General features: G+C 50.1%; 1 protein-coding gene across 8 annotated transcripts in view; it reads left to right on the forward strand.

Moving 5' to 3' along the window:
- Positions 1 to 25,175, forward strand: part of LOC127063536 (RNA binding protein fox-1 homolog 2) — a 77,800-nt gene that overhangs the window by 12,292 nt on the left and 40,333 nt on the right. For 2 of the 8 annotated variants that reach the window (XM_050993478.1, XM_050993479.1), the window contains exon 2: positions 10,476 to 10,521. Coding sequence is in view for 4 of the 8 variants with exons in the window: in XM_050993473.1 (XP_050849430.1) it covers positions 5,525 to 5,658; positions 10,476 to 10,521 (180 nt within the window). In the remaining 4 variants the exon portion in view is untranslated. Of the gene's footprint in view, positions 1 to 5,509; positions 5,659 to 10,475; positions 10,522 to 16,282; positions 17,298 to 22,111; positions 24,152 to 25,175 lie in introns of those variants that run through there. The other 6 variants (XM_050993473.1, XM_050993476.1, XM_050993481.1 and 3 more) reach the window with 6 other exon arrangements.

A 25,175-nucleotide genomic window follows, 5' to 3' on the forward strand; every position in this document is an offset into this window, starting at 1 on the left:
AGAGGGAGGATGGAAGGGAGAGAGAGAGAGACGCGCGAGTGGGTTGCGATAAAAAGGAGCGCCTCTACGATGGAAAGATACATTCGAGTTTTCCTCAACGACCGAGCCACCGCGCCCCCACGAAGTAACGTCGTACTTTTTATTCCGTGCTCGATGCGTGTCTCCTCTGCGGGTTGCGTCAGGGTTGCATCCAAAAGAAAAAAAAATGACAAAGAAAAAAAAGACGTAGCGTAAAGCACTTGCCGTCGACTAAGCAAGAAACAACCATCCAATTTAGCGATCCACTTTTAATCAATTGTTTTCAACCGTTTGTCTTTTCTTATTCTCCGGCTTGAAGTTTTTCCCGTCAAATATCGTACAAACGTCGACCTTCCAAATTTGCATTTTGTTTGTATTTGAAAGGAAAAAAGTTCGCGCAGACGACTTCTCTTATCTCCCTTTTGTCATTTTTCCCCTTTTTCGTCTCAACGACTCTCGAGTAAGGAGCAAAACTCGTCGAGTCGAAGAACGTGCCTGGTTATTCGAACGCGTTCGCGTATCGTCGATCGTCGAAAGGCCGGATCTTTTCGAGTTTCTCGTCGTCGGTCGCTTCTCCTAGGAATGCCAGCGATCTCACCGACTCGTCGAGTCTCTTTTGTCGAAGGAAAAGCGACGAAAACGTCTGTCGATCTTAAAAAACTTTTCTCTATCTCTCGAGCGTAGTTAACGTCTCGACTAACGAGTGCCAAGTTACACTCGACGTATCGCTCGCCGACTAAACTTTTGAAACAGTGAAACGAGTCAAGCTTTTCGGACTTTTACGGATATTGTTATTGTTTCTTTTCCTTTTCGTTTTTTATCGAAAATAGGGCCGATGAATCGCGTCGTTTCATAATAATGCAATTACATATGCATACGTGCATATAATCGTAATTACTTCGATTTTCAAGTCGATCGATCGAGGAAGAAAGGAAGGAAGGCTAGAGGAATTCGCATTATCGTTCTTTTCAAAGTCTTGCAAACATTTTTCTCGTGCAGTAGTCTCGATAGAAGGGCTCTCTCTCTCTCTCTCTCTCTCTCTCTCTCTCTGTCTCTCGGCCAAGTTGAAATTAAATTCTAAACGGTAAACTTTCCAAGTTGCTTAACGAAAAGATCGGAAGTAATATCGACGTTGCGCGCTCGTAGTCTCGTATTCCGTTTTGTCTTTGTCATTGTGGAAATCGCGCAATCGTTTGCAATATTTTATTTTAATATTCGAGCTTAAGGCTGACTTTATCGACAAAATGATCATTTACGAAATTCTTCGTGGTAAACTCCGAAGAAAAAAGTCGTTAAATTTGTAATCCTATTCGAATAGAAAGTGCGAATCTTTGTACGTTTTTGCAAGATTCAATCATTTACGTATTCGCGGAATTAATAGGAAATTTACATCCTATCGGATACTAAACGCGCCGACATATGACTCGGTTTCGCGTAATCCAAAGTAATTCGATCCATTCGATACGCAACCCCGAACTACGGTAATAGTCGAACGGAGAGAGTACAACTAATTACCTAATTGCTAATTGCCAAGGTACCGAGCAAACGAGCAAGCACCTTAAACAAATACGTCGGTATATAGGTATCTCTCTTCCTCTCTCTCTCTCTCTCTCTCTCTCTCTCTTTCTCTGAATACGCGGATGTACTTACGTTGCCCGTGCGCGTGCGTACGCACCCATGTTTGCGGATGTATACATTGTAGAGCAAATAATACCATTACACAGAGATACGCTGCTCGCATCTTCGGCGACGTCTATAATCTTTTTAATACCGCGAATCGAGGACACGTATACGAGCTATTTTTGGCATTTGCAATTTTCATTGCAAATTCCTGGATGGACGACGAACTCGATTCGACGTTAAAACCACGTGCGAGCTTCTTCGTAATTATTTCTTTGCAGATTAATTACGTACGGTAAAAACGAAAGATCCGTTGAATCTCGTTTTCGTGACAGTCTCGAGGTACAGGAGACAACGCGAAACTGGGTCGATTCATACGCTCTCAGCTATGCGCTTTTGATTTCATCTTTTTATTATACGCGCATCCTTTCTTCGTTTTAATCGAGAACGCTTTGATCGAAGACCTTTAATGACTTTGTTTCGACAATCTCGCAGTATGGTTTCGTTTCTACGAATTCGCGAGTGACGTATTAATAATTGCGACGTTCAAAGGCGTCGTCAAAGAGAGGGAGGGAGAGAGATACTAAAAGGCAACGTTTTCGTACATAGTAGGTCGTACGCGTACGCGTCCTGCATGTGTACAGACGCGAAGGAAGAGGAAGTCGGTCGCGCGAACTCTCAATTCCATGCGTACTTTAGACTCGGCCGGAGAACGGCCGCGAGCTTCGACCGCAAGCTCCTTTGATCTGCGCCATTATGCAGCGAAGCAGCTCTTCGGTACTTGCGCTGCGCTCGCGCAAGTACACCTTTCGCTAGTTCGCAGGAAAACCGCAGAAAGCAATTTCGGCTGATAACTTTTTCGATTAGATCTAGCCTCGAGATAGAACCTATTAGTTAAAGAGCGAGTCACCGAGATGAGATCTTCCGTATCATATAATCTCTATTCGCAATCGATAGCAACGTGGAGTTCGCGAGAGGGGCGGTATTGTTTTTTCAGGAACATTGAAACTTTTCAAACGGCTCTTACCGGAGAACATCGAAAGAGGCTCGAGTTTTGTTCGAGGAAAATCGTTCGGTAGTCGTTCCTTTTTCTACCGTCTTTCTCGCGAAATATCTACCGTTGCTACGGTAAGTTGTAGGTACACGTCGTATGTACGTATCTGGATAGGCGCGCCGTCGTAGCAGCTCTCGAGGTCTCGAATCGAACTAGCAAACGAGTTCTTTGAAAGTTTCATGTCCCAGGTGATTCTCCGGGCGCCTGGAGACGTCATTACTTTCGCATTTCGTACTAGCGACCGACCGCGTTACCTCGACCTCCCTCCTCTTTTCCTTTAGCTACCGCGTTACCAACGAAATACGCACGCGCACGCGCATCGGTAAACGCTTGGACAGTAAACAGGGAGCTGCCGAGAGACCGACTTTGCGTTATTTATTTCCGGCTATCAGGTGTTTTTCTTTGAGATAAATTAGTATCGGAGTAGAAGATATAAGGAGTCGGTGCCGATAAGCGATCGACGATCGCGACAAGTTTGGAACGATAAAAGTAGGATCTCTTTTACTTTTTCTTTCGCTCTGATAACGGAAGCGTATCAAGAAATTCCTTCTCGAATTTATCCTTATCTTTTCTTCCTGTCTCTCCTTTTCTCTTTCCAAGCGCGAATAAGCGACGGCTTTTTAAGCATTCTTTCGAGTCGGTTTTCGTCCCTATTTCTTTCTCATCCAATTAGCCGATACAACAATACAGTCGGACGCGCAGGCAGACCATTATATCCACCAGCGAGTCTGAAGTGGCAAGTTTGCGCGAGCTGTTGTCATTGGTAGAAACGTCATTAGGGATCTCCATAGAGGTGGAATTACGCGTCTGCTTGCCTTATAATTGGCAACCTTACGAAACGACCAAACAATAGCATTACGTTTCTCAATTTCGAGCCATCGACGAAGCTTCGATCACGCGCCATTATTATTTTCCCCGAGCTCGTCGTCTAAAAACAAATATTCCACTTCCTTCCTCCCTTAGACCCGAGTTCAGAAGAGAGAATCGCCGATAGGTCCTCGCGGAAAAACGACGATAATGATCGTCGGATGGATCGGTTATTTGTTCTCTCTCTCTCTGTCTCTCTCTCTCTCTCCTCCCCCTCTCTCCTCCTCCGCTCGTGCTCAGACCTTATCGATCGAATTGTACACACGCGTATGTACATACGCGTGGCAACTACAGCAAATCGTTCGTGTTCGATTCTATTCCGTTCGTGGGAAAAGCGGTAAGAATTGAAAGAGAAGAGTTAATTATCGTCGAGACACCAGAGACCGGTTCGACATAATTTCTCGCGATAAGAAGAGAGAGAGAGAGAGAGAGAGAGGGAGGGAGCGCGCGCGTGGCTCTCGATGGTCCGCCGAGCTATTTCGAGGGCGCATATACTCTCTCTGGTCTGGTTATTAACGTGAATTGGCAATTTAGATCGCACGATTGCCGATACGAAGCAACGTCCACGAATGCGCCGAGAAATGGCTCTTCGTACGCCGTACGTATAGCGCATGCATACTGCTGGCGCGTTATACGACGCGACAAATGGGCGTCGTTACGTAGCGTTAACAAACAGGGCCCAGGCTGACCCTAACAACAGCGACTCTGGCGCGCTACTCCTTGCCCCACGGCTTCGGCAAATTTATTCCGGTTGTTTTCCCGCTCGATGAAACACGATTCGACGATAACGTCGTTCTCGAGAGTCTCCCTCTTCGAAGAATTTGAAAAAGTGTCGTTTCACGTGATTCGCTTTACGGGAACTGTTAAGTTTATTCGTCGATCGAAAAATCGAACGACGAATCGAAGCGAAACGTGTGTCATTTAAATGAGTCGACGCGACAAAACTACCGATTGTTCTCGCTCAAAACAATGGCCTTATCGGAGGCGTATTTTCTCGAACGTAGCTAGAACACGCGCGTCCTCGAATTTCGGATAATTCGACGCGTACGTTCGCCGCGTACGCTCTACGTGTACTCTCTACGTGTGTACGTTCGACGATGTTTAACGCTCGTGCCATCGTGTTTCGGTATCGCGTAGCAGAGACGCTCAACCTCAAAATCAGTTTACTCGCCAGCTGTGCCGCATCGTTACCGTTACCTCTGCGGCAACGGTAGTGCACATTCTCCGTCCATGCATCGAGCCATCTTCGAAAAGTCCGCGATATCCCGACGTTTACCACCGTGTACGTGCTTTCGGAAGTTTATCATTATCGTGCGCTTCTATACCCGATAGAGAGCTAGGCGTCACCTTCCCGAGGACGTTAATCCGTGTACCTACACGTCCCATAAACGGATCAACGGAAGGATATCGTCGAGTGCCGGTACTCGACGACAGCACACGCGTTCCGACGCGTGTCGTCGCTACGATTCCTCCTCTTTTTCCGTTCTTGAGCGATCCCTCGTTCCTTCATCTGCTCGCTCGCCGAACCGTTTATAGAAACTCGACTAGAGCGATCCGTCGAAAGACGGAGTCATTTCGGCCGAAAGCCGAAACCAAAGGAGCCGCGAGAGGACGAAGGAAAAGGGTAAAGTCCGAGGGAAAGAAATTACGTAAGAAGCTTCGTTCGCGAGATGGACGTACGGACGAAACGGATTAAAGGGACTCGCTCGTCTACGCTCCCTCTCTCGTTCTAATTTCTACACCGAATCGTTCCTGGCTAGCGCAGCAGACCGAACCAAGGGAACCTCCGAGCGACGAGAAGGAGGAGGAAAGACGAAAGAGGGTGAGCGAATGAAACGAGCTTTTATGCGACGATATGTAACGGTAGTTAGTACTACCGTTTCAATCTCTATTTTGGCCCGGTGCACGCACCGACGGCACTGACCGGCGCTTTTACGTGCAAAATCCAAAAAAGGCCGAAACACGATGCAGCTAACGGAATGGTATCGAGGAGAGATGGATGGGTGGGACAGACGGATAGACAGAAAACGGCTTTCCTCGTGCGAATCCAGAAGCAAACTCGATCCCTTGTCGCGGAGTCGCCGATGGACGGTTCAACGGTAAACCGCAGACCCTTTAATAAATACGGGACAAGGATGCCTTTCTTTTTGTACCCGGATCATCGGGTTGATCATCGGGTTATAACGAGAGACGAGAGAGAGGGAGGCTGGGTCGTCGCTTCGATTTCGCTTATCGATCTCTCCTCTCTCGTCACGTCCTTCGCTCGTCACGAGGCAACAGCATCGATACCCGTCGCTCCACGTTCACCAGAACGTATCTTCGATCGCGATCTTGGAACGGTCCAGACGAAACGGGTGGAAATGGGACGTTGTTCGTTCGACGCGTCGCCAAACGGAGGATGGAGATCGTCGAGGCGTCTCGTAATTAGCCGTAGTCGAACGTGGAGTGGCAGCGCTAACGGGTTTTCATCAATTTCATTACTCCCCTTCGTAGAATCGCGTTTGCAATTATTTCGAGCGGTGCCATGGCGGTGCCTGGCAAAGAGTAGGTAGGCGTAACGCGCGAAGGAAGGATAATCGGACGGGGAACCCAAGAGGAAAGGAAAGGAGAAAGGAGAGGAGGAAAATTGCCGTCCGACGATACGTTCGAGAAATCTAATTATAATTAATTACGCGACCACGTTGTCACATCCAAAGAAATTAATCAGAAATTATGAGGAGCGCTCGGTAAACGCTATCTTAGCCGCGGTGTATTCAACGGGAAAACAAAGAAAACGGCAAAAAGGGAGAGAAAAGGAAAGGCAATCGGTCGGAAAATGAGGCGAAAAGTAGTAGCGCCGATCGCTAGATTAAAGGGATTACGGCGTTGGAGGGACGACTGTTCTTTTGAGATGAGAGAGAGCGAGAGAGAAAAGCTGGCGGCGGCGGCGGCGGCGGTGGTGGCAGCGGCGGCGGCCTATAGTCCGATATTGATTTAGCGCGATTTCGAACGAGCGTAATCTTCTTATCGGACGGCGCTCGATGTTTTATATCCCTCGTGCAATTTGTCCGCGAAAGCGGCTTGGATGGCAAAGATAACGAAGCTCCGATCGATGCGCATATACCGGGTGTTACGAGAACGGCACGACTAGTCGCTCACCTCCCAGGAGCAACGAGGAGGAGGCGATCGACTACTCGCTTCGCTCCGCGTTAGATCGCAACTTTGTAGGAACTTGAATCTTGGCCAACCGACACACCCCGTGGATACGCGTATGGGTTGACGAAAGGATCGCTTATAAACCGAGCGTACCACCCTCCTCGTATTTCCGACTCGTCCGAGTATCTATTTGTTTTCTCTCGTCGTTTATCTTCTTACGTGGTCGTCGTCGCGTCGCGTCGCGTCGCGACGGGGGTATCCGCTCCTTGCGGACGCGCGCGTGCGCGGCTCTCTCCGTTCGACGATCCCGGTTCCTCCGTCCACCGCGCTCGCACACCCTCCTATCGGAAGATCTACGCACGTACTCGAATGCAGATTAGCGTGCTCGTACGCCTATCCGGGTATCCCTCTCTTCTCGAGTACGAGCCGTTCGCGTTTAAACTTTGTACCTTGCGTCGCACTCGTCCTATCTCGGGAACCAAGCTGTGCTCCGCTTCTTCCTTTCCTAAAGATTTTTCAACTCGAAAGTCGAGATCGGTCGATGGGCCGAGAAGCCCGGGAGAAGAACAAATGGACGCAAGAAAACGGATCTCTCTCGAGCACTCGAAAAGATACATCGACCAAGTTCTTTCTCCTTTCGGCCCTTAAGATCGAACTTTTTCGCCGCCGCCGCCGCCTCTTCGCTCTCGAAGTCGTTAAAAAAACTCGTACGAGCTGTCGGTCTTACTTTTTCCCCTTCTGCTCGAGCACTGCGAGCGAGAAGTTTAACGGTCGTTGCGAGAGGTCAGAGCATCGGACGTATTCGCGTACGCACGCGTTTGCGAGTTTCCCTAATTTTTGTGGGAAAGAGCGCGACCGTTTCAATCGAATCGAACGACAATGGCAATGCTCGAACGCGACGCCGACGTTCGTCCGTCCTCCTCCCGCGTCGCGCAGAATTAGTTCGAATCTCGCAAAGGCTCGGTTTTCTCGTCGCTTCGTGACGTTTTCTCCCTAGGGACTCTGTCGAATTTGTCTCTCCTCTCCTTTCTCGACGGTTAATCCCAGCTCGTCGAAAGCAGACTCGAAAGAGCGAGAAAGAGAAGGGGGAAGGGTACGGTCGCGTCGAGCGGCATTTCGGTACAGTCTAGAGGGGGCTAGAGCTCCTTTCGCTCGACGACTGGAAGAAGAAACGATTCCGAACGCGCGAGCGAGCCTCGCGAAAGGGTCGAAGGAAGACAAAGTTTCTTCCTTCGCTTTTTCTTTCGATTTCGCTCGGTTTCTACCTCGCTTTAGCTCTTCCAAAGGAATTTACTCGCGCTTTATTACAGAGACGGCGACGAGTCTCTCCGTTTCTTCTTTTCGTCTCGCGAGATCGGACCAAAAGGATTGAAATCTCGGAATGTTCTTTCCGCGTCGGAGGGAGCTGGCGGTTGCGTCGACCAAGATGTTCTTGGAGAAGAGACGAGAAAGGGCTGAAAAGAGGAGCACCAGGGGGAGGAGGGTGCCTCCTTCGTTATTTATTTCTCGACTCGGTCGTATCTCTCGGTTTACGGATTTTTCTGCCAGAAATTCGGTATCGCGTAGTCTCTCTATACGGTTCTCTCCGGAGGAAAGAAAATATCTCTCGGAGTCTTTGCTCGAGAACGCGGACCACGCTACTCTTTCGTTCGCCGTCGTTGAACGGCACCTCTGGAATACTTTGGCGGAGAAGGGAGCGAGAAAGGAGAAATAAAATCGGAAAAGGACGAAGCTTTACGCGCGACCAAATTCCTTCCAGCGAGTAAATTACGCGATTGCGATAAGTAACGCGCTACCGTCGTCTTCTAACGTCGACGCTACCGAGAGATTTCTTTGAAAAAGTTTTATCTTTCCGCACCGATTCGTCGCGAATATTTTCACGCTCGAAGGATCCGAGCTCTCGATTTTCTCGTCCTTTCGATCGTGCTCGTACGAAAAGTTTGTAAAACATCGACGCGTAATAGGAGTCCTCTCGTACTCCTTTGTTCGTCCGAGGCTATCCTGGTCAAGGGGACATCGGAGTCGTTCGCGTGTAAAGCGAGCGTTCTTGCCCCCCCCTCCCCCTCTTACTATCTACCTCCGTCTTTCTTATTTAAGGTATAAACGCCGCGACGAAGAGCACGATCGCGTGTCCCGCTTGGCTAATCGCTCTCTCTCCCTCTCTCTTGCGAAGCTTTCGCTCGGAGCTCCTCTGGAATAACAATTATGTAACAATTAGAGGCTTGCGGTTGAAAACAGCTAATCGGTATTTACGAAAGAATTTGTTCGTCGGTTGCGAGAATCCGGCTTCCCCGCGGGATTGGTCGTTCGTATCGTATTTCTTTTCGTTGTTCTTTTTTTTTCATGTTAATCGCCGGAAAAAAATTATTAAGGTTCTAGCGTAGCAACGTTCGCGTCATTTTGGCCGGTCAAATTGCTGCTTCGTTTACTCGATAAATGCAGTTTCGTTAGAAGAGTTATTCCGACCATGGGCGTTTTCGAAAGCTCGACCATACACCCGATGGAAGGTGGAGAGGAAGAGAGAGGCGAGGACGCTCGTCAAAATTCATTCGCGACGAAAGACGTCGTTCTTTTCGAACGATTTACGTAGCATTTGTGGCAAAAGTAACTCTCTTCTCGGCTTAATTTTCCTTCGAGAACCTCCTATGGAAGTCTGGAGGCAGAATCTGACGTTTGCTCGATTTATACGCGCTTCGCACGTGCGATTCTCGAAGCTAACGGAGAAAATCGAAGGAGCGGAAATACGGTCTCGCGATTCGAATCGGCAATCTAAGGGAAGACTCGAAAAGGAGGAAGGAGCTTTCGGAAGGATCGCGATCGACGATGCAAACTTTGCGCGGATCGAACTTTCGCACGATTCGTTTAACAAGGAATTAAAGCGGAAGTAATGACCCGACGATCGAGTTAACTCGGACTCGTGTAATTCGCCAACGAGGTCGATCGTACGAGTTTTCCTCGTGACGAGGAGAATACGAAGGTCGGTTCGTCGAGGGAAGATCGTTTTAACGATTTTATCGATTTACGTTTGTATATTTTCGGATTTTCCCTAAAGTACGAGGATACGTGTGCGGCGTTCTAGAAAGGCCGCGCCGATATATTCGCGTTTTACTCGCGCAAATATTACGAACGTTTTTAAACGAATGGGATAGCCCACGGTAAATATGTACGAAAGAATCGCAAGTTGCATTCGCGAGCGAAAACATATCGAGCCATTCCCGCTCGCGTTTTACGCTTTTAGTCCCTCTTTTTTGAAAAGTCGCTGGGAACTTGCTCCTCTCGTGCACGCTAGCGTACATAAATTCTCGTGTTAAATGCGCGTTTTCGAAGGCGATCCTACGTAAAAGGTAAAAGCGAAGAAAGAGAAATCGAGCGAAAGAGAGATCGTTGGGATCCACTTTAAATCGAACGTGCGAGCCTCGATCGATGACTATTCTGAGAGAGAGAGAGAGAGATGAAAAGGGGAGGAGATCAAACGGGAGGATCTGGAACGATAGGACAACGAAAACTCGCCGAGCGATCGCGAAAGAACGATAAGGATGCATCCGGTTATCGCTTCCGGTCGATCGAGCGGCTTATCGAGAACTCGTCGCCTCCGCCGTCGACGTTGATCGAAGCGTCGAACGGAGAGGGGATCCGATCGCAAAAGCGGAAACGAATCGATTTTTTTCTCCCTTCCTCCGTCCCTATTCCGACGAATGCCTATGCGAGTACTCGATACTTCTTAACGACGCTTAGATGAAGTCGAGGATAGAGTATAAAAAGTCCATTTTTTATTTTCCAGGTTTACCCAGCGCGCCAACACGCCTCACCGGATACCGCTGCTCGTCGTGAGTAATTTTACATTAAACCCGTATTCCGTCGAGATCGTACGTACGTTCGGAAGAAAATATGTCGGACGACGAGCCGCGAGCCGGAGACGTTGAAAGGAATCGCGTATCGATCGACCGATACCAGGAAAATAGAAAGATTAGTCTCTCTTTCGCTTCGAAATAAAACGAAGCTCGAACTCCATTAAATGGATTCCGATGCAAGGCGATGCATCGGGGAACATTGACGAGGACGAATCAACGAGTAGAAATTCGAGTTTGCCGAGTTTCTCTCGAGCAGGCTAGGAGGATGGGTAATCGAGAAGGAAAAAGAGAAAGAGTAAGGAGGATAGTACGGTAGCGAGGTAGCATCTGTAGGGAGCGTCGGATCCAGCGACTAGCAAGAAGAAATGGAAGATTCGATCCTCTTACGTTTCCTGCTAAAGAAGAGAGAGAGAGAGAGAGAGAGAGAGAGAGATACCACCGAAAATAATGCTCTTCCGTCGATCCTTCAAAAACTCGGCGAAAAATTTCTCCGACGGTTTCATCGATCGAACGAGGATCGAACGCGTAAAATTTCCCATGGAAAGCGAGCAGTGCCTTCTCGTAAGACGCGACGCGTTTCGTTTCTCTCTCGAAACATTATACTTTCGGAATATTTTTCGGACCGCCAAGGAACGGCTTCGTATCGATCCTCTTCCGCGAGTCCGCGATTTAATTGAATTAATTAATGAAGCAGCGCCGCGGCCCGAAAGACACTTACGCAGCATGAGTATTACTTACCTTACTCGTCTTACTTCGTTCGTTTCGAAGAAACGTCGAAGAGTCCGCGAGAGCGGCCGAAAAAAAGCAGCTTCGAGACTTTTCTTGAATTTTTCTCATCTCCGATATAAACCGTCCGGTAATGCGTTGATATTTTACGACGTCATGCATAATTCATTCCACGGTTTTTACTTCAGACGTTCGAGCCGAGTGGCTCGAATACCGATATACGTGGGTATATACCTATGAATACATATGTACGTACGTCGTGTACCTCTATACGCGCGTCTTATTTAGTACGGACTTTACGCGTTACTCTCGACGCGTCTACCGAGTCTTCGTATATCGCCGATACCTAATATCGCACGGGAATCGTTTGTCTCGATCGCGAAAGCATTTTTCTTCCGAACGGAAAAGTCTTGGATAAACGAAGGCAAACGGGAATTCTTTTTTATTTCTTTCCTTATCGCTTCGATCGAGTTTTTGAAGACTTTGCGCGTACCCCTCGCGGACCTATCCAGTTAGGTTACTCGTGTGCGTTTGCGGTACTTAGATAACCGTGTACGTACCGTATACGACGCTACTCCATGGTAAAGATTTCCTGAGAGAAAATCGTGCTATTGAATTAGAATCGAGGATATGCGGGATATCTCCGGTGCGAAAGGATGAGAAGAAAGGGCGAAAATAAAGGGTGCGGAAGAGCTCGAGTAGGAGAGAAAGAGAGAACAAACCCCTGGGAAATGCATTGAGAACTCGCTGAAAAATCTTCTCCTCTCTTTTACGCAAACGACAGAATTAATAACGTGGATGTTTCAACGATCCGCAGGGTCGAGAACCCGAACGGGAGTAACGCGAAATGGAAGATAATATCATTTTCCCTTTCGCCCGTCGAACGATGAAACGATATTTCTTTCGAATCGAAACGAGACTCCTCAAAGCATGGCGAATTTCGTGAGAAGATAAAGTTTCGCGAAGAAACTGGCTTAATAGGGTGCAATTAGAAAGATAGGCGCAACGCGACGCGACGACCGACCGTATTTAACGTTCGTCAATTAAATGACCGTTCGCTCGAAGCTCGAACCGCGGGACGGAAAGAGAAACGGCAAATGAAACGTCGAAAAATCTGCGAAACGAGCCAGGAACAATGAGCTTTTATTCTACTTACATTTGCATGACGTTTTCACCAAGGATTTATGCGGGAGCCGCGAAAACGCGAGTGGCGTAACGAAGGAATTTAATGAAAAAGAAAAAAATGCTTGATTTTCATCTATGCTCTCTCCCCGCCTGCCTACCAGCCTGACCGACCGACCGACCGACCGTCCGCTTGCCTGCCTGCCTGCCTGCCGAAACACTCGCTACGCGATATGACGCTTTTATTTATTCAAAGGGAAAATAATGAGAATAACTTTCGTTTCTCTCCATGCAACGTATTCGCGTAACGCGTATTCGTGCACGTTTGATCATAAATTTGCAGCGCGCTCGAGGCCAATCCAATTTCGAAGTTGTAACGTGCGATCAAGTCGAGCGCGATTTATTTGACGGTATCGATAAAAGTCCGAATAAATATTATTTCTAGCGAATACGCGTATCGTACCAACCATGCTTCTACTTAAAAGCTATTTAATATTTTACGATATATACTCGATACGCCTTTCTTGAATTTCATCATTCTTTCGCCATACTTTGAAGCGAACGATGCTGGACGATCGGTCGAAACGTTCGACCGGAGACATCGATCAACCGAGTCGATAAATCCATATCGTTGGAGTTATCGACGAGGTACTGTCTTTTCGTAAGAGAAAACTTGTGGTCGGGGCCCGCGAGATGGCAGCACCGACGGACGTTTCACGAAGCGCGCCTAAATACGTTCGAAAGCGATTCGAAGCACCGTTTTCTGCCGCCATGCGTTCGTCTCGTCGTGTCACCGATGCTCGCTGCAAAAAGCTCATCGAAGAGAAGCTTCGAAGAGCACATTTGCGTAACATAAGAATCAACTTTTCCCTCAACTATGAGTGGGACCAGCTAAATTGGGAAATATGGGTACGTTTATTCGAGATTCATCTACTTGGAACGTCCCGATCGTTGTTTCGACGATTCGTAACGAATAGCGCCGAGGTATCTGCGATAAATATCGAAAATGAGCGATTCGAAGGGTAAATCTCTGATCTAACGACGTCGTCTACGTACGATCGACCCTCGTTTCTTCTTCATCGCGTTACGTACGTATTTCCATAATACGCCAACGAAGCTTTCGGGGAGCCTTTCTTTTTATCCATTCCGCACGATCGAGCCGATCTCTCGTCGACTCGTTCTCATTTCGCTAACGTGAAATGGCTCGAGTAAAGTTTGCACGGAATAAGTGCCCATTTTCTTTTTCGTTTGGGTCGAGCTCTCCCTCCCTCTCTCTCTCTCTCTCTCTCCCGCGTCGTTACATTTTCCTTGTTTATATTTTCTTTCTTTCGATCTTAATGTTCGTAAATTAGCTTCGTTAGCGCCATCTCGCGTCGCCGTCGATCGTACGTCGGTATCCTATACGTTTGAAAAAATTTCGATTCTTTCATACGAGGTATAACGATTCGCATCTTCGTCGCACAGTCGAAATTAGGAATCGCTTAAAAAAAATAACACGTAGATCGACCGTAGACGACGAGAAAGATCGATCCTATCTCTGTCTTACCGGCGGCATTCAGTATTCCGTTTTATCAACGTTTGAACGAATAACGAAACGAGTAATTGTTCCTCGATGTCGGAGATTCGATTACGGATTTAACGATGAAGCGAAAAACCGTTGGGGAGAAGGTGCGATCAACGTCGTCTCGTTGTCATCAATTAAATAATCGTACAAACGTGCGTGTATCGTTGGTCGGTATCGGAAAGACAGCTACGTCGATAGTGCAGTTTTCTGTTTGCGCGTCGGATAGGTTCTTCCGTCGCATATGCAGAAATCTGTCTTTATTTATCACAGATATGGTATCGTAGGATTTCGATCGAAAGTAGAAAATAGAATGGTCGTAATAGCCATCGAAGTAACGTCGGCGAGTAGAAATTTTTAGCGTTCCGAGAAGATGATGTTTTTGCGATTGGAAAATTAAAGGAATGCGCTTCTAAGAATTTCTCAAAGAGATCGAAAGATCTCTCTCTCTCTCTCGTGTTTATGGAAGAGAAACGCGCAAAAGGCGCGCGGAAGTCGAAAGTTTGGAGCACGTTCGAGCCACGTTTAAAAGCGACGACGAAATGTTTACGCGCGTGTGAAGCCTCTCCTCGTATTATACGGAGGCTGTCCACCGTATCCTTAGAAAAATAGACAAAGTTCGGATATGGTTGGTAAAGTAAAAAAACGCGTGACGTGGCGCTCGAAGGCACCAAACGGAAGAGAAAAGATGATCGTAAAACGGCGGACTATTCCTCCCGTCTCAAAACGCTTGTCAAATACTATTCGGAGCGTTAGTTCCATTTTCAAATCTCGTTACGATACTCGCGCCCTCTATGGTTATTAACATCTTTTTTACAATTTGGATGAGTCGTTGAGTAGGGAAATATCCATATGCGAAGAAGACACTTTCGAAAGTACTAGTCGGAGGCGAAAGATAGAGAGAGCGAGTGAGAGAGAGAGAGAGAGAGAGAGTAGCTGAAAATTACGATCGTGCTCGAGGATATATTTAGTACGCGTTTCTTCTTTCGGAGCGAAGCCGAAGTCGAAGAGAACGGACTTTCGAGAATCCAGGCGGCAGCTCTCGTCATCGAGTGCCACTCGTCCGAACTTTATTTCTATCGCGCCTCGGGACGCAACCTTTAACTTTACTCGGAATAAAATCACGCTCTCTGGCGTCCGCCGATACATGCGTGCGTGTATATATATATATATATATACTCGTCGTACGTATATCAGCGAGTATACGGCACTCGCACGTAGGTATCTCGTTCTCGCAAAGGCGATCGGAGGAAAGAACTTTGTCTTTCTCTCGTTACTTGGAAAATCTCGTTTCGTACGAGGTATTAGAATCGAAAGTTCCAAACGACTATTTTTCGTCCCGGGTAGAGAGCTATGGTGTCAGAGATCGGTAGTTGATTCTGTACTCGACTCGATACTCCCTCGTAGTCGTCATGGAGACGCCACTTTAGTATTTCCCCCTCGTCGAAGGCAGAGGGAAGAGAGAAGGAGCTTTCGAGTTGCGTTAGCAACTTTGTCGATGCTTCGCGGTCGGAGGAACGTTACGTGTATCCTCGAAGCGTAATCGACGTTTATTCAGAGCCCAAGTATCCGCAAAGATTAATTCTATTTCTTTGCATCTCGATCCGTTCGTATAAATATTTTAACGTTTGGAGGATATAAGTCTGCTCTCTCTCTCTCTCTCCTTCCAGCTCGATTCAGGAGCCTTCGAGATCGATCTCGCAGCAGCGATATAAAACTAGTTCTATTTTCGATGCAAGAGGAAAGCATGGAAACAATGGTTTAAATAATACATCGACGAATGCGGGTAGATCGGACGGGCAGTCGAGACGAGAGACGGTCGGTCGATCGCAGCATCCACGCCGAAGGAGTTTACACGTCTCTTCTCCGACGGTCGATAAATTGATCCTCCCCGCGCGGCCCTTTCTCTTCCTCCTCTCATTCTCTCTCTTACTTTGACCCTCGGGGCCGAAGTAGGGGGCATAAAACATTTATAGTGTCAGAACGGTGCGAGCGAGGAGAAGACAGGATTCGAAATGGCGTCGCGCGCACGAGGCGCACGTAGCGCACGACGCGTAGGGCTCGCCGGCGAGAGCGGGCGCATGTGCGTCGCAGCTGCAAGCTCCGACGTACGAGGATCCGTCCGTATAGCCGTGCTTCTAAAAATACTCGGTGCACCCCGAGTCGTCGTTAACGATTCTCAAGCTGGAGAACGTATCGCGATCCTATCGATCATCGTCCGCTCGTCTCTTATTCCCGACGAGTTCTCCCCGAATCTCAGGGCTCGTTTTCCACCCTCTCTCTCTCTCTCTCTCTATCGAAGAACGCGCTAAATCTTAAAGCATTCTTTTACGAAGGGTCGCTTTCACGTTCGCGTAGAAAATTGTGGAAAAACGTTCAACGACGAAAGCTCGTTTCATCTAACGCCGTATACGATATCCGAAATTCGGCGAGCACCGGGTATATATTCGTAACGAGCGAAAGCGCGCTGGTAGGTTCGCTCGGCCGACGGCAGGCGGCGTCGCGGTCAGGCGATAGAAGTAGGTGGCGCTGAGCGCGTCGATGGCGACGGACGAATGCGCGAGGGAGTCAGTCGTAGAGCCACCACGCACGGTGACGGTCGTCGACGAGTTCGTAGTACGGACGAGGGATATCGGGTAAGAAGCGAGCCAAACAAGTAACAGAGAGAAAGAGAGAGCGCAAATTTGACGAGTCGAGAGGAGAAAGAAGAAAGGAGAAAGGAGTCGGTGACGCTTCTCGTCCGTTGCGAAGCGGATCGCGCTCGTTCGTCTTCGTCGTCGATTCCTCCTCGGCCGTACGCGGTTGTTGGTGCGTGCGAGAAATTGCCTTGGCGCGCGCGCGCGCGCCCCAGTGCGTGCGCGAGAGTTTGGAACGAGAGAGAGAGAGCGAGAGCGAGAGCGAGAGAGAGCGCGAGAGAGAGAGAGAGAGAGAGAGCGAGAGGGAGGGAGGAAAGAGAGAGCGCATCGCACTTTGTCTCTCGACGACGCCGCCGTGTCGTTCCTTCGGCCGAGATACTTTAGAGTGTTGTGTTATTTTTCGCAAGCCGGACCCGAAGCAGGATTCACGGGGAAAAGAGATTCTTGCCATTTACGTGGCTACGCGCTCTCGTGGAGGCGCTGGAGGAAGAGGAGAGGATTCGCGGAGCGATTCGAGAGAAAGAAATAGATAGGAACCGATCGAGAGTAAAAGAGAGAGGGAAGTGGACGGTGGGTGAGAACGGGAGAGACGGAGGGGCGGAGGTAACCAGTGACGGATTTTTTTTCGCACGACGGTGGAGCAAAACGGCCTCAAACTGTGGGGCTCTGGGGCGTTCTTCCTTCCTCCGCAAGGGATGTACTACCCTGTAAGTGAGCGATCATTATCTTTTCTTTCCTTTCCTTCTTTCGGCTTCGAATCTCGATCCTTTTCAACGGGCTTTCGATCGTTCGCTTCGCTTCGCGTCGATACGCGTTGGATGCGCTCGGACGTCGCTAGACCGAGGAGAGCGAGAGCGAGAGCGAGAGCGAGAGCGAGCGCGAGCGAGAGCGAGAGCGAGAGCGAGAGAGAGAGAGAGAGCGCCGGCCTCTCGGCGCGACGTGCTCTCTCCTCGCGAGGCGTCGGTTCGGTAGATGGCGCGCCGAGCGTACGAGTCGCGTTCCACGGTCGAATCGCGCTTTGCTCTTTCTTTCGAGTTTATTCGTAGAAACGTAGGAGAAGAAAGAGAGAGGAGGAACGCGAACGGTTCCGTCGTCCCCGTCGACATCCTCGACGTTCGTCTTTGCTCCCTTTGTTTCGTTTCGTCGACTCTGCGATATCTCTACGCGTCTAGCGTCGGTAGACCCGCGCGTTTCGATTCGTCGAGGAGCGAAAGACGAGTATCCTTTTCCTCGGCGATGCCAGCAGAGGCGTCGTTAGAGGTTAACGCTAAAAGCGGCCGAACGACGAGAGAGAGAGAGAGAGAGAGAGAGACGAGGGGGAGCGATAGTCTCGCTTTCGTGGTCGCGGACAGAGGGACGCCTCGGCGACTGCGTGCCTTCGAGGCTGTAGGACGCGTCGTGAATTCCGCGAGAGTTTATTTAAGGAATAGAGAGATCTTTCTTCGCGCGAGCGCGGAAAGAGAGGAGGAGGGAAGGAGATCCGCTTCTCGGAACGCGCTCCTTCCAGACGGACGACGCGTGCTTCTCGAAAAATGCGCTGGACGTTGCAGGAGCAACGAAAACGACGTTTCTTCGTTCGGGCGCGTTTCGTCGGGTCGGCTCGTCGCTGGCCTAAGATACGGAAGAACGCGGCTCTCCCGCGGAGAGAGCGGAAGGAACGATCGATGAGAAAAATAGAGACGAACAGGGGGGAGGGAAAGAGCGCTCTTCCGGAGGGAAAGTAAATAACGCCGACTCGATTCGATCGCGCGAAACGCCTAAAACGTCTCCTTTCGGCGCTCAGCCGTAAGAACTTGTAACTCGCTCGAGGACGCTGCGACTACCTGAATCGGGCCAAACTGGTTCGGTCGTACGAAATTCGCGTCGGTCGGTGCGGCGAGCGTGCTTCTCTCCTATTCGGGGTTCTTCTTTTTGTTTTCGTCCGGCTCTTCTCCCTCTCCCTCTTATCGTTTACTTTCGGGAAGGTCGTCGCCGCCGCCGCCGCCCGTTAACGGCTACTTTACCGTAAATCTCGCGTTTAAACCCAACCGTGAACCCGGGGCGGTCGGACGGATCGACCCGAGTTTTCGATCGGACGTACGGACCTTTCGAGATCTTGGCCGAGGTTGCGTAACGTCCGTCTCTCTCAGCGATCGACTCGAGCTCGCACGCGAACGCCAAAGTCCTTCCTCCCGCGGATTCGACGACGGCTTCGAAACTTTTACCAGGGTGATTTTTTCCTTCGGAGATAGTTCCGCAGCGTCGATACGTCCGAGATCCCCTTCGCGGTGGCCGCGTCGAACAGCCGTTCGCGATAAGCGGCGAGATAACGATTGCGGGAGGCTTTTGTTCGAGTCTTCGAGATCGCGCTTCCCCCTTCTGTTCGACGACCGTCAACGAACTCTTTAGAAAATACCGAGCTCTTTGTCCCGTCTCGCGCGATAAACGAGCCTTCTCCGCGCGCGTCGCTTCCGTACTTTTCCTCGCGAGCGACCGAACGTCTTTCCGGTATGAACCGCTCCACGGGGGTCGCGTCCGCGCAAATTCGGCCGCGCTAACGAAGTAGCATTCTCGAGGGATACGAGTCTACCACCTACGTAAATATTTGTAGAGCTCGCTCGTAAATAGAGGTAGATGAGTCATAGTCGAGTCAGAGAGGGAGGGAAAGATGGGAGGACGGAGAGAAACGGCCAAATTCCTTTTCCCCCTCGACTCGAGTCGGCGAAACGGGAGGCAGGCTCCTCGCGCGCTGGTACCAGCGTTCGGAGCACGAGAGAGAGAGAGAGAGAGAGAGAGAGAGATTTCTCGAGAAGAAGAAGATTATCTCGGAGCAGTCGTCTATGTCGCGTACGTCGGTCGTAGTCGAGGGCGCCCCGGCATTGCGGTGCAGATATCGATCGGACCGGGCTAGTAGTCGCAGCTTCTCTCGGAGTCATCCAGGACCACCCACGCGTCCGTCCCTGGCGCACCCTCTCTCGACTTCCCCTCCTTCCCCGGGCTTGGCTCCTACTCGGTCGCCACCTTTCCTCGAAATCGAACCTTATCCGACTGGTTTCGTCCGCGCGAGATCCTTTTACCGAATCGCGATACGCGCGTTACGCCTCCAAACTTTTCTCCCGTCGAGGATCGAAAGGAGCCGAGAACGGCGACGGGGTGTACCTTCCGTTTTCCTTCGGAGCGCGTTCGCGCGCACTTTCTTCTCTCCGAGCCTTCGAGTATCGATCCTCTCTCTCTCTCCTGTTCTTTTTTTACTCCCCTCTCGGAATCGTATTATTTCTATCGAAAGCAGAGAGAGAGAGAGGACGTTTTAAAAAAGCCAGGCCTGACGTCGATAACGGCCGACGATAACGAGGCGGGGTCGTCTCAAAGGTTATCTCCGCTGCAAGCGCGTACTTTCTCTCTCTCTCTCTCTCTCTCTCTCTCTCCTCGTCCACCCCGCCGCCCCGCAATTTTCTTGCGATAGCTCGGGAAAAGGCGTCTTTCGAAAATAGACGTCGTCGTCCGTTCGGAGCCCCCCACCCGACCCCCGTCCTCGGGGAAGGGCCACGAAGATTTACGAGTTCGCCGATATTAAAACGCGAACGTTATTTACGATCGTAGTCGCTCGACGACCGCGCGGCTACCGGGCTAAAAGCGTACCGATGGCGCAGATCCTTCGGTCCGGGCGAGAGATAAAGGAGGAAAACGTCTTTCGCGAGTTCACCGAAATTCGTTCCTTTCGATCTCGTAGCTGTTACGCGAAGCGATAAAAGCAGGCGACGACCCTAGATAACGGCGAAATGCCGATCGAGCTATCACCGGCAAGCGGCGGTGCCTAATCTCGAGTCGAAAGGTTTTATCGTCGTCGAAGCGCGAAGATCTCTTCGCTTCCCAATCGTTTCGTCGGATCGATGATTTTTCGGACTCGTCTTATCTCGCTGGATCAAAACGAATGCGGCGATGGTAAGGGACCGGTCTCGCGCGATCGCACGTACCTTCGAAGAAATCGTCGCGCGCGTACTACGTCGTAACGACGACACACCCGGTGCACGGTTTGCGCGACGGCGCGCATTCCGAATAGCTGTCGTCGACGTGAACGCGCACGCCTCTATCTCTCCCCCTCTCGGACATCGGCGATCGTATCAGCGAGCCTCGACTCAAAGGTTCATTGATAAAATCGTTTCGTCTCCTCGTGGCTCTGCGTAGCCTTCTACCGCCTCTTATCTCGTCCCCCGCTATCGATAAAGCGAAGAGACGACGACGAGGTTTACCATTAGAAACGGTCGAAATTATAGGGGAACGAAGACGCGACGGGTCGTTGTCGTTCGATCGGATCGACCGAGGAGAGGACGTCGTTAAAATTCTTATCTCGGGATTATCGATTCGCAAGCGCGATCGTCTACCTTCGACTCGGATCTTTTCCCGTGGACGCTCCGTCTCTTTTCGAAATCGATACGACCCGATTTACTCGAATTTCATTGCGGCGCGAGCAAAGGCTAAACGAGGGAAGCATCGATTCTTTTCGAAGCGTCTCGAAATCGGAAATCGGGTCCGGCTCGGTAGAGATCGATTTCGAGATCGTTTCGCGTAATCGAAGCTTCGCTCGAATCTCATTGCGCGGCTGGTTCGCTGTGGGAAAGCGCGCTGCTCGCGGCTCCGATTTCGCGCGACCGTGTTCTCCACCGTCCGCCGCCTACGGACCTACGAAACTCTTCGTCCGCCGGCGGTCGGAAGCGATCTTCGATTCGGTACGCGCGGAGACGGAGCGAGAGCGAAAGAACCCCTCGGGAAGATCTCGTTCGCGATGGATGCGTCTCTACCGATCGTCGATCGTACCTTTCAACGGATTTGCACGATTTTTTTCTCGTATACGCATAGGATCGCCTCGATCACGTCAGGCGCGTAAGTCATTAAAATGCTTCCAACGGGGCGCATGCGCGCGATGAATTTCTCCTGAACCAAGGACCAATCGGAAGCCGCGCGTCGTCTATGAATAATTCAAACTTTTGTCGTCGACGACTGCCGTGCTCGACGTCTCGAGTAGAGAGAGATAGAGAGAGAGAGAGCCTCTTGGCATTCTCTTCTCCACCATGTCCGACTTCTCTCCGATTCTTTTTCTTTTTCCCGACGTAGCTTCGTCTATCTCCCCTTTCAGGTTGCGTCTGGGTTGCGTCTACGTCTTTCGCGGTTGGAAAAATGGAAAACCATTGGCGTGTCGCAGCGTTGCTACCGTACTCGATAATTCCTGAAGGTCGTTAACGAAACCAATTGGACGTAACGACGCTCGGTCGGAAGCTCGGCTCTGCCTCGACGCTGGTCTTTCATTTATTTCTTTCTTTATTTATTTAGTTTTTCTTCGTCGAGATCGTCTTTGCGCTCGACAAATTTCGATAGGACGGTCTCCTTTATTCGAGAACGTTCGAAACTTTGAACGAGAATCTTTTAATATTTCTTCCCTTTCCGACCTCGTCGAAGCCTCCAGTGAAAATTCGACGAATCAACGCGTCGCTATCGTGGACGTTAGCGCGATCATCATTGTCGTCGTCGTCGTCGTCGTCGTCGTCGCCGTCGGTATCGGTGTCGCCGACGCGCCGCCGCCAACGGCACGATGCTGTCGTTGCGATCGTAGCGTTGATGGTTTTTGATTGGCCGGAAGTGACGTCACGACACGCATCGCGAGTCCACACACATTAATCCGTGGCGGCTCGCGCGTCGTAGCCTACCAGACGGTAGGCGTCTCCGCGTATACCATCCAGAGAAGGAACGCAATCGCGCAGCCTTTTTCTCTTTTCCACCTTAGGACAGCTCGAAACGATCCCGAGGAATAAACCAGTCCCGCCTAGAAGTCGCGTCAGTAGAAGCGAGAAATCGTTTTCCTTTGATAGGAAACTTTCGCAAATTGTAAGGTTTCGAGTCTCGTCTCGATATGGTATACGCGCGTCGAGGCGGTAGGACAGACCGAGTAATATTTCATAGCGATTCGACCGACCGACCGACCGACCGACCGAACGACGGATCGCGGTTTTTCAGGGCGAGCCGCAAGATCGGTTTCGATCGGGTGGACAAGGTTGCTAGTGAAAGTCGTCGACGAGAGACAACGAGACGCTCGGCGAAGCGTCCAAATTCGACTAGAAAAGAATTTCGTCGAGTCTCGGGCGCCTCGAAGGATGGTGCACGTTTTGGAGGTTACGGTCGCTATAGAGTAGCTCGGATAGTACGAATTGGTAGGGGGAAAGGGGCAAAGAAGGCAGCCTTTATGACCCCTCGCAGGCAGGCAGGCAGGCAGGCAGGCAGAAACGGTTCGAGTAGCGCGGGCCTTTGTGCCCGAGAGAATGGCTCCGTGCCAAAATCCGTCTACGATCCCTTCGTTCCACCGCTCCGTACTAACGGTCCTGCGAAAAGGAGCCTTTGCGAACTAACGCCTCGATCGGCTCTTTCCGTCCGCGCGAGCGAGCAGTCGGTTAGAAGGAACGAGAGCGGCGGACCGTAACGCTTAAAATTCTCATTACGCGTTATTTGCGGCGTCCCGCTCGAGGGAGGACCAAAGGGAAGAGTCGGTTAGCCGCGGCGCGAGAGTAACGATCCTGCGAAAGGGCTGTTGGAACGAACTAGCCAGCGCTCGCTCCGAAACGGGAGTCAGCGGGGACTAGCGGCTCTCGAGTCGTTTCCAAAATCTTGCGCGTCGGACGCTCCTCCTCGAGACGGTCCGATATCGATTTCTTTTAAATTCTGTCGGGAAAAGTCGGTCGTGCGAGTCGCCGACTCGCATGGACCCTGATTAAGATCGAACGATTTCATATTAGGAGAGTTATTAATAGTCGTCGGTTTTTCCGTTGGCTCGGCTTCAAAATCTTATTACGTCGACGTTTCTTCTCTCGTACGCGCTCCCTCGCCTCGGAAGGAAACGTCGCCTTGTCTCTCTTTTCTTTTTCCACGCGAATTTATGAGGATCTCGACGGCGAAATTGCGATAATCGTTCGTAGCCGAGAGAGAGAGAGAGAGAGAGAGAGGATCGTTAAACGACGGGGCTATTCGCGTAATCGCGTGAATTATCGTCGGTACCGTTTCGCAAAGCTCCTTTTCCGTTGCAACGTTGACTTTGCGCAGCCTCCTCGACGAGACCAATTTCTCCCCGATTAATTTCTCGACGGTTCCGTCCTTTTTTCTTCGACCTTTCTTTCTCTCCTTTTCCTTTCGTTTTCCTTTCGAATAAATAAACGAGAAAAAAGAAGAAAACGGAGAAGAAGAAAGGAAAGGAAGGAGATAAAGCAGGAAAAAAGGGAAAGAGAAATATCCAACCTTCCGTCGAGAAGAAATAATTAGATATCTTTTCGTCTATTTTTACGCGGCTTCGTGGGCGGACTTTTCTTTTTCTCTTCCTCTCTTTACTCCGAAAATACTCGATAGAGCGCCACGCTTCGGGGGATTCGTAAAAGGGAAGAGAAAAAGAGGAGGAAAAAATTGGATAGCTCTTTCTCGCTCGATTCGACTCGAACTGAAATAATCGATCGATCCGACCTCTCTCCCGTACTTTGAATAAAGAAAGAAAGGGACGAGACGACCGGGATGGCTTCCGTCGAAGCGAGTATCCGTTGTCGGACAGGTACGAATAAATACTGCGTAGAACTACCAAAGCATGAATAAATGTAATCGGGTCGCTGAAAGCGGCGCTACTTTAATACGGATCAACACGGATTTTCTTCATTCCCGTTTGGATTCGATCACCGTCGACGCTCGTTTCTGCTTCTTTCTTTCTTTTTTATTTCTTCTTTTTTTTTCCTTTCCTTCTCCTTCCTTCTTCCACTTCTTGTTTCTTCGACTACTTAGGCGCGCGCCGCGAATGGGACGGTCGAACGGGAAGCGGATTCTACGTCGTTCTCCGCGGCGGTCCGGCTTACGGGAGGATTCGCCATCGACGGGTAGACGCGCGCGCTCGTAACTCCGAGACCCTTTAGAAACGTTTCACTGGCACCGAGCCATCCGTTGTTACGGATTGTTTGATTCTTCCTTCGTGCGAGAGAGCGAGGCACCCGGTCGGACGCGTACCCGCTTTTTCTCGCGAACGCCGGAATCGTTACCTCCTTCTCGCGATCTCGACGAAGGTCTATCGCGACCACGAGAGGAAAAGAGAAAGAGTACGTACGTACGTACGTACGTACGTCCGCACGTCCGCGGAAAGTCAAGGATAAAAGTCGCGTACGACCTTTGTAACGCGCTCCACCGCGAAAACGCCGAGTCTCGCTTTTATCGCGTGCCAGATGCTCCGAGATATTCAAAACTAGCGTGGTCGGCCTCGTTGTTAATCTCTTGAACCGTCCACTCCTCTCGTTCGGTCGCTTCAATAAAATCTACAACGTTAGCCGACTACGAGGAGGATGCGCGAGATGGTTAACGTTCCTCGTAAATCGCTTTCACGTTCGTTCCTCTGGTCCGCTGGTTCTAGAAAAAAAAAAAAGAAAAAACAAACGATCGGCGATTCGAGCGATCGATAATAGGTAAACGATGGAACGAGTTTTTCGAGTCGGCGCTACTCGATCGATCGCAAACGTGCCGTCGCGTATTTTGCCTCTCGTTCGTATCGTTGGACCGTTTTTCACGTGACGCACGCGGTTGTGTGCGTGCGCGCG

Source organism: Vespula vulgaris, chromosome 4, assembly GCF_905475345.1.
Source record: "Vespula vulgaris chromosome 4, iyVesVulg1.1, whole genome shotgun sequence".
Lineage (NCBI taxonomy): Eukaryota > Metazoa > Arthropoda > Insecta > Hymenoptera > Vespidae > Vespula > Vespula vulgaris.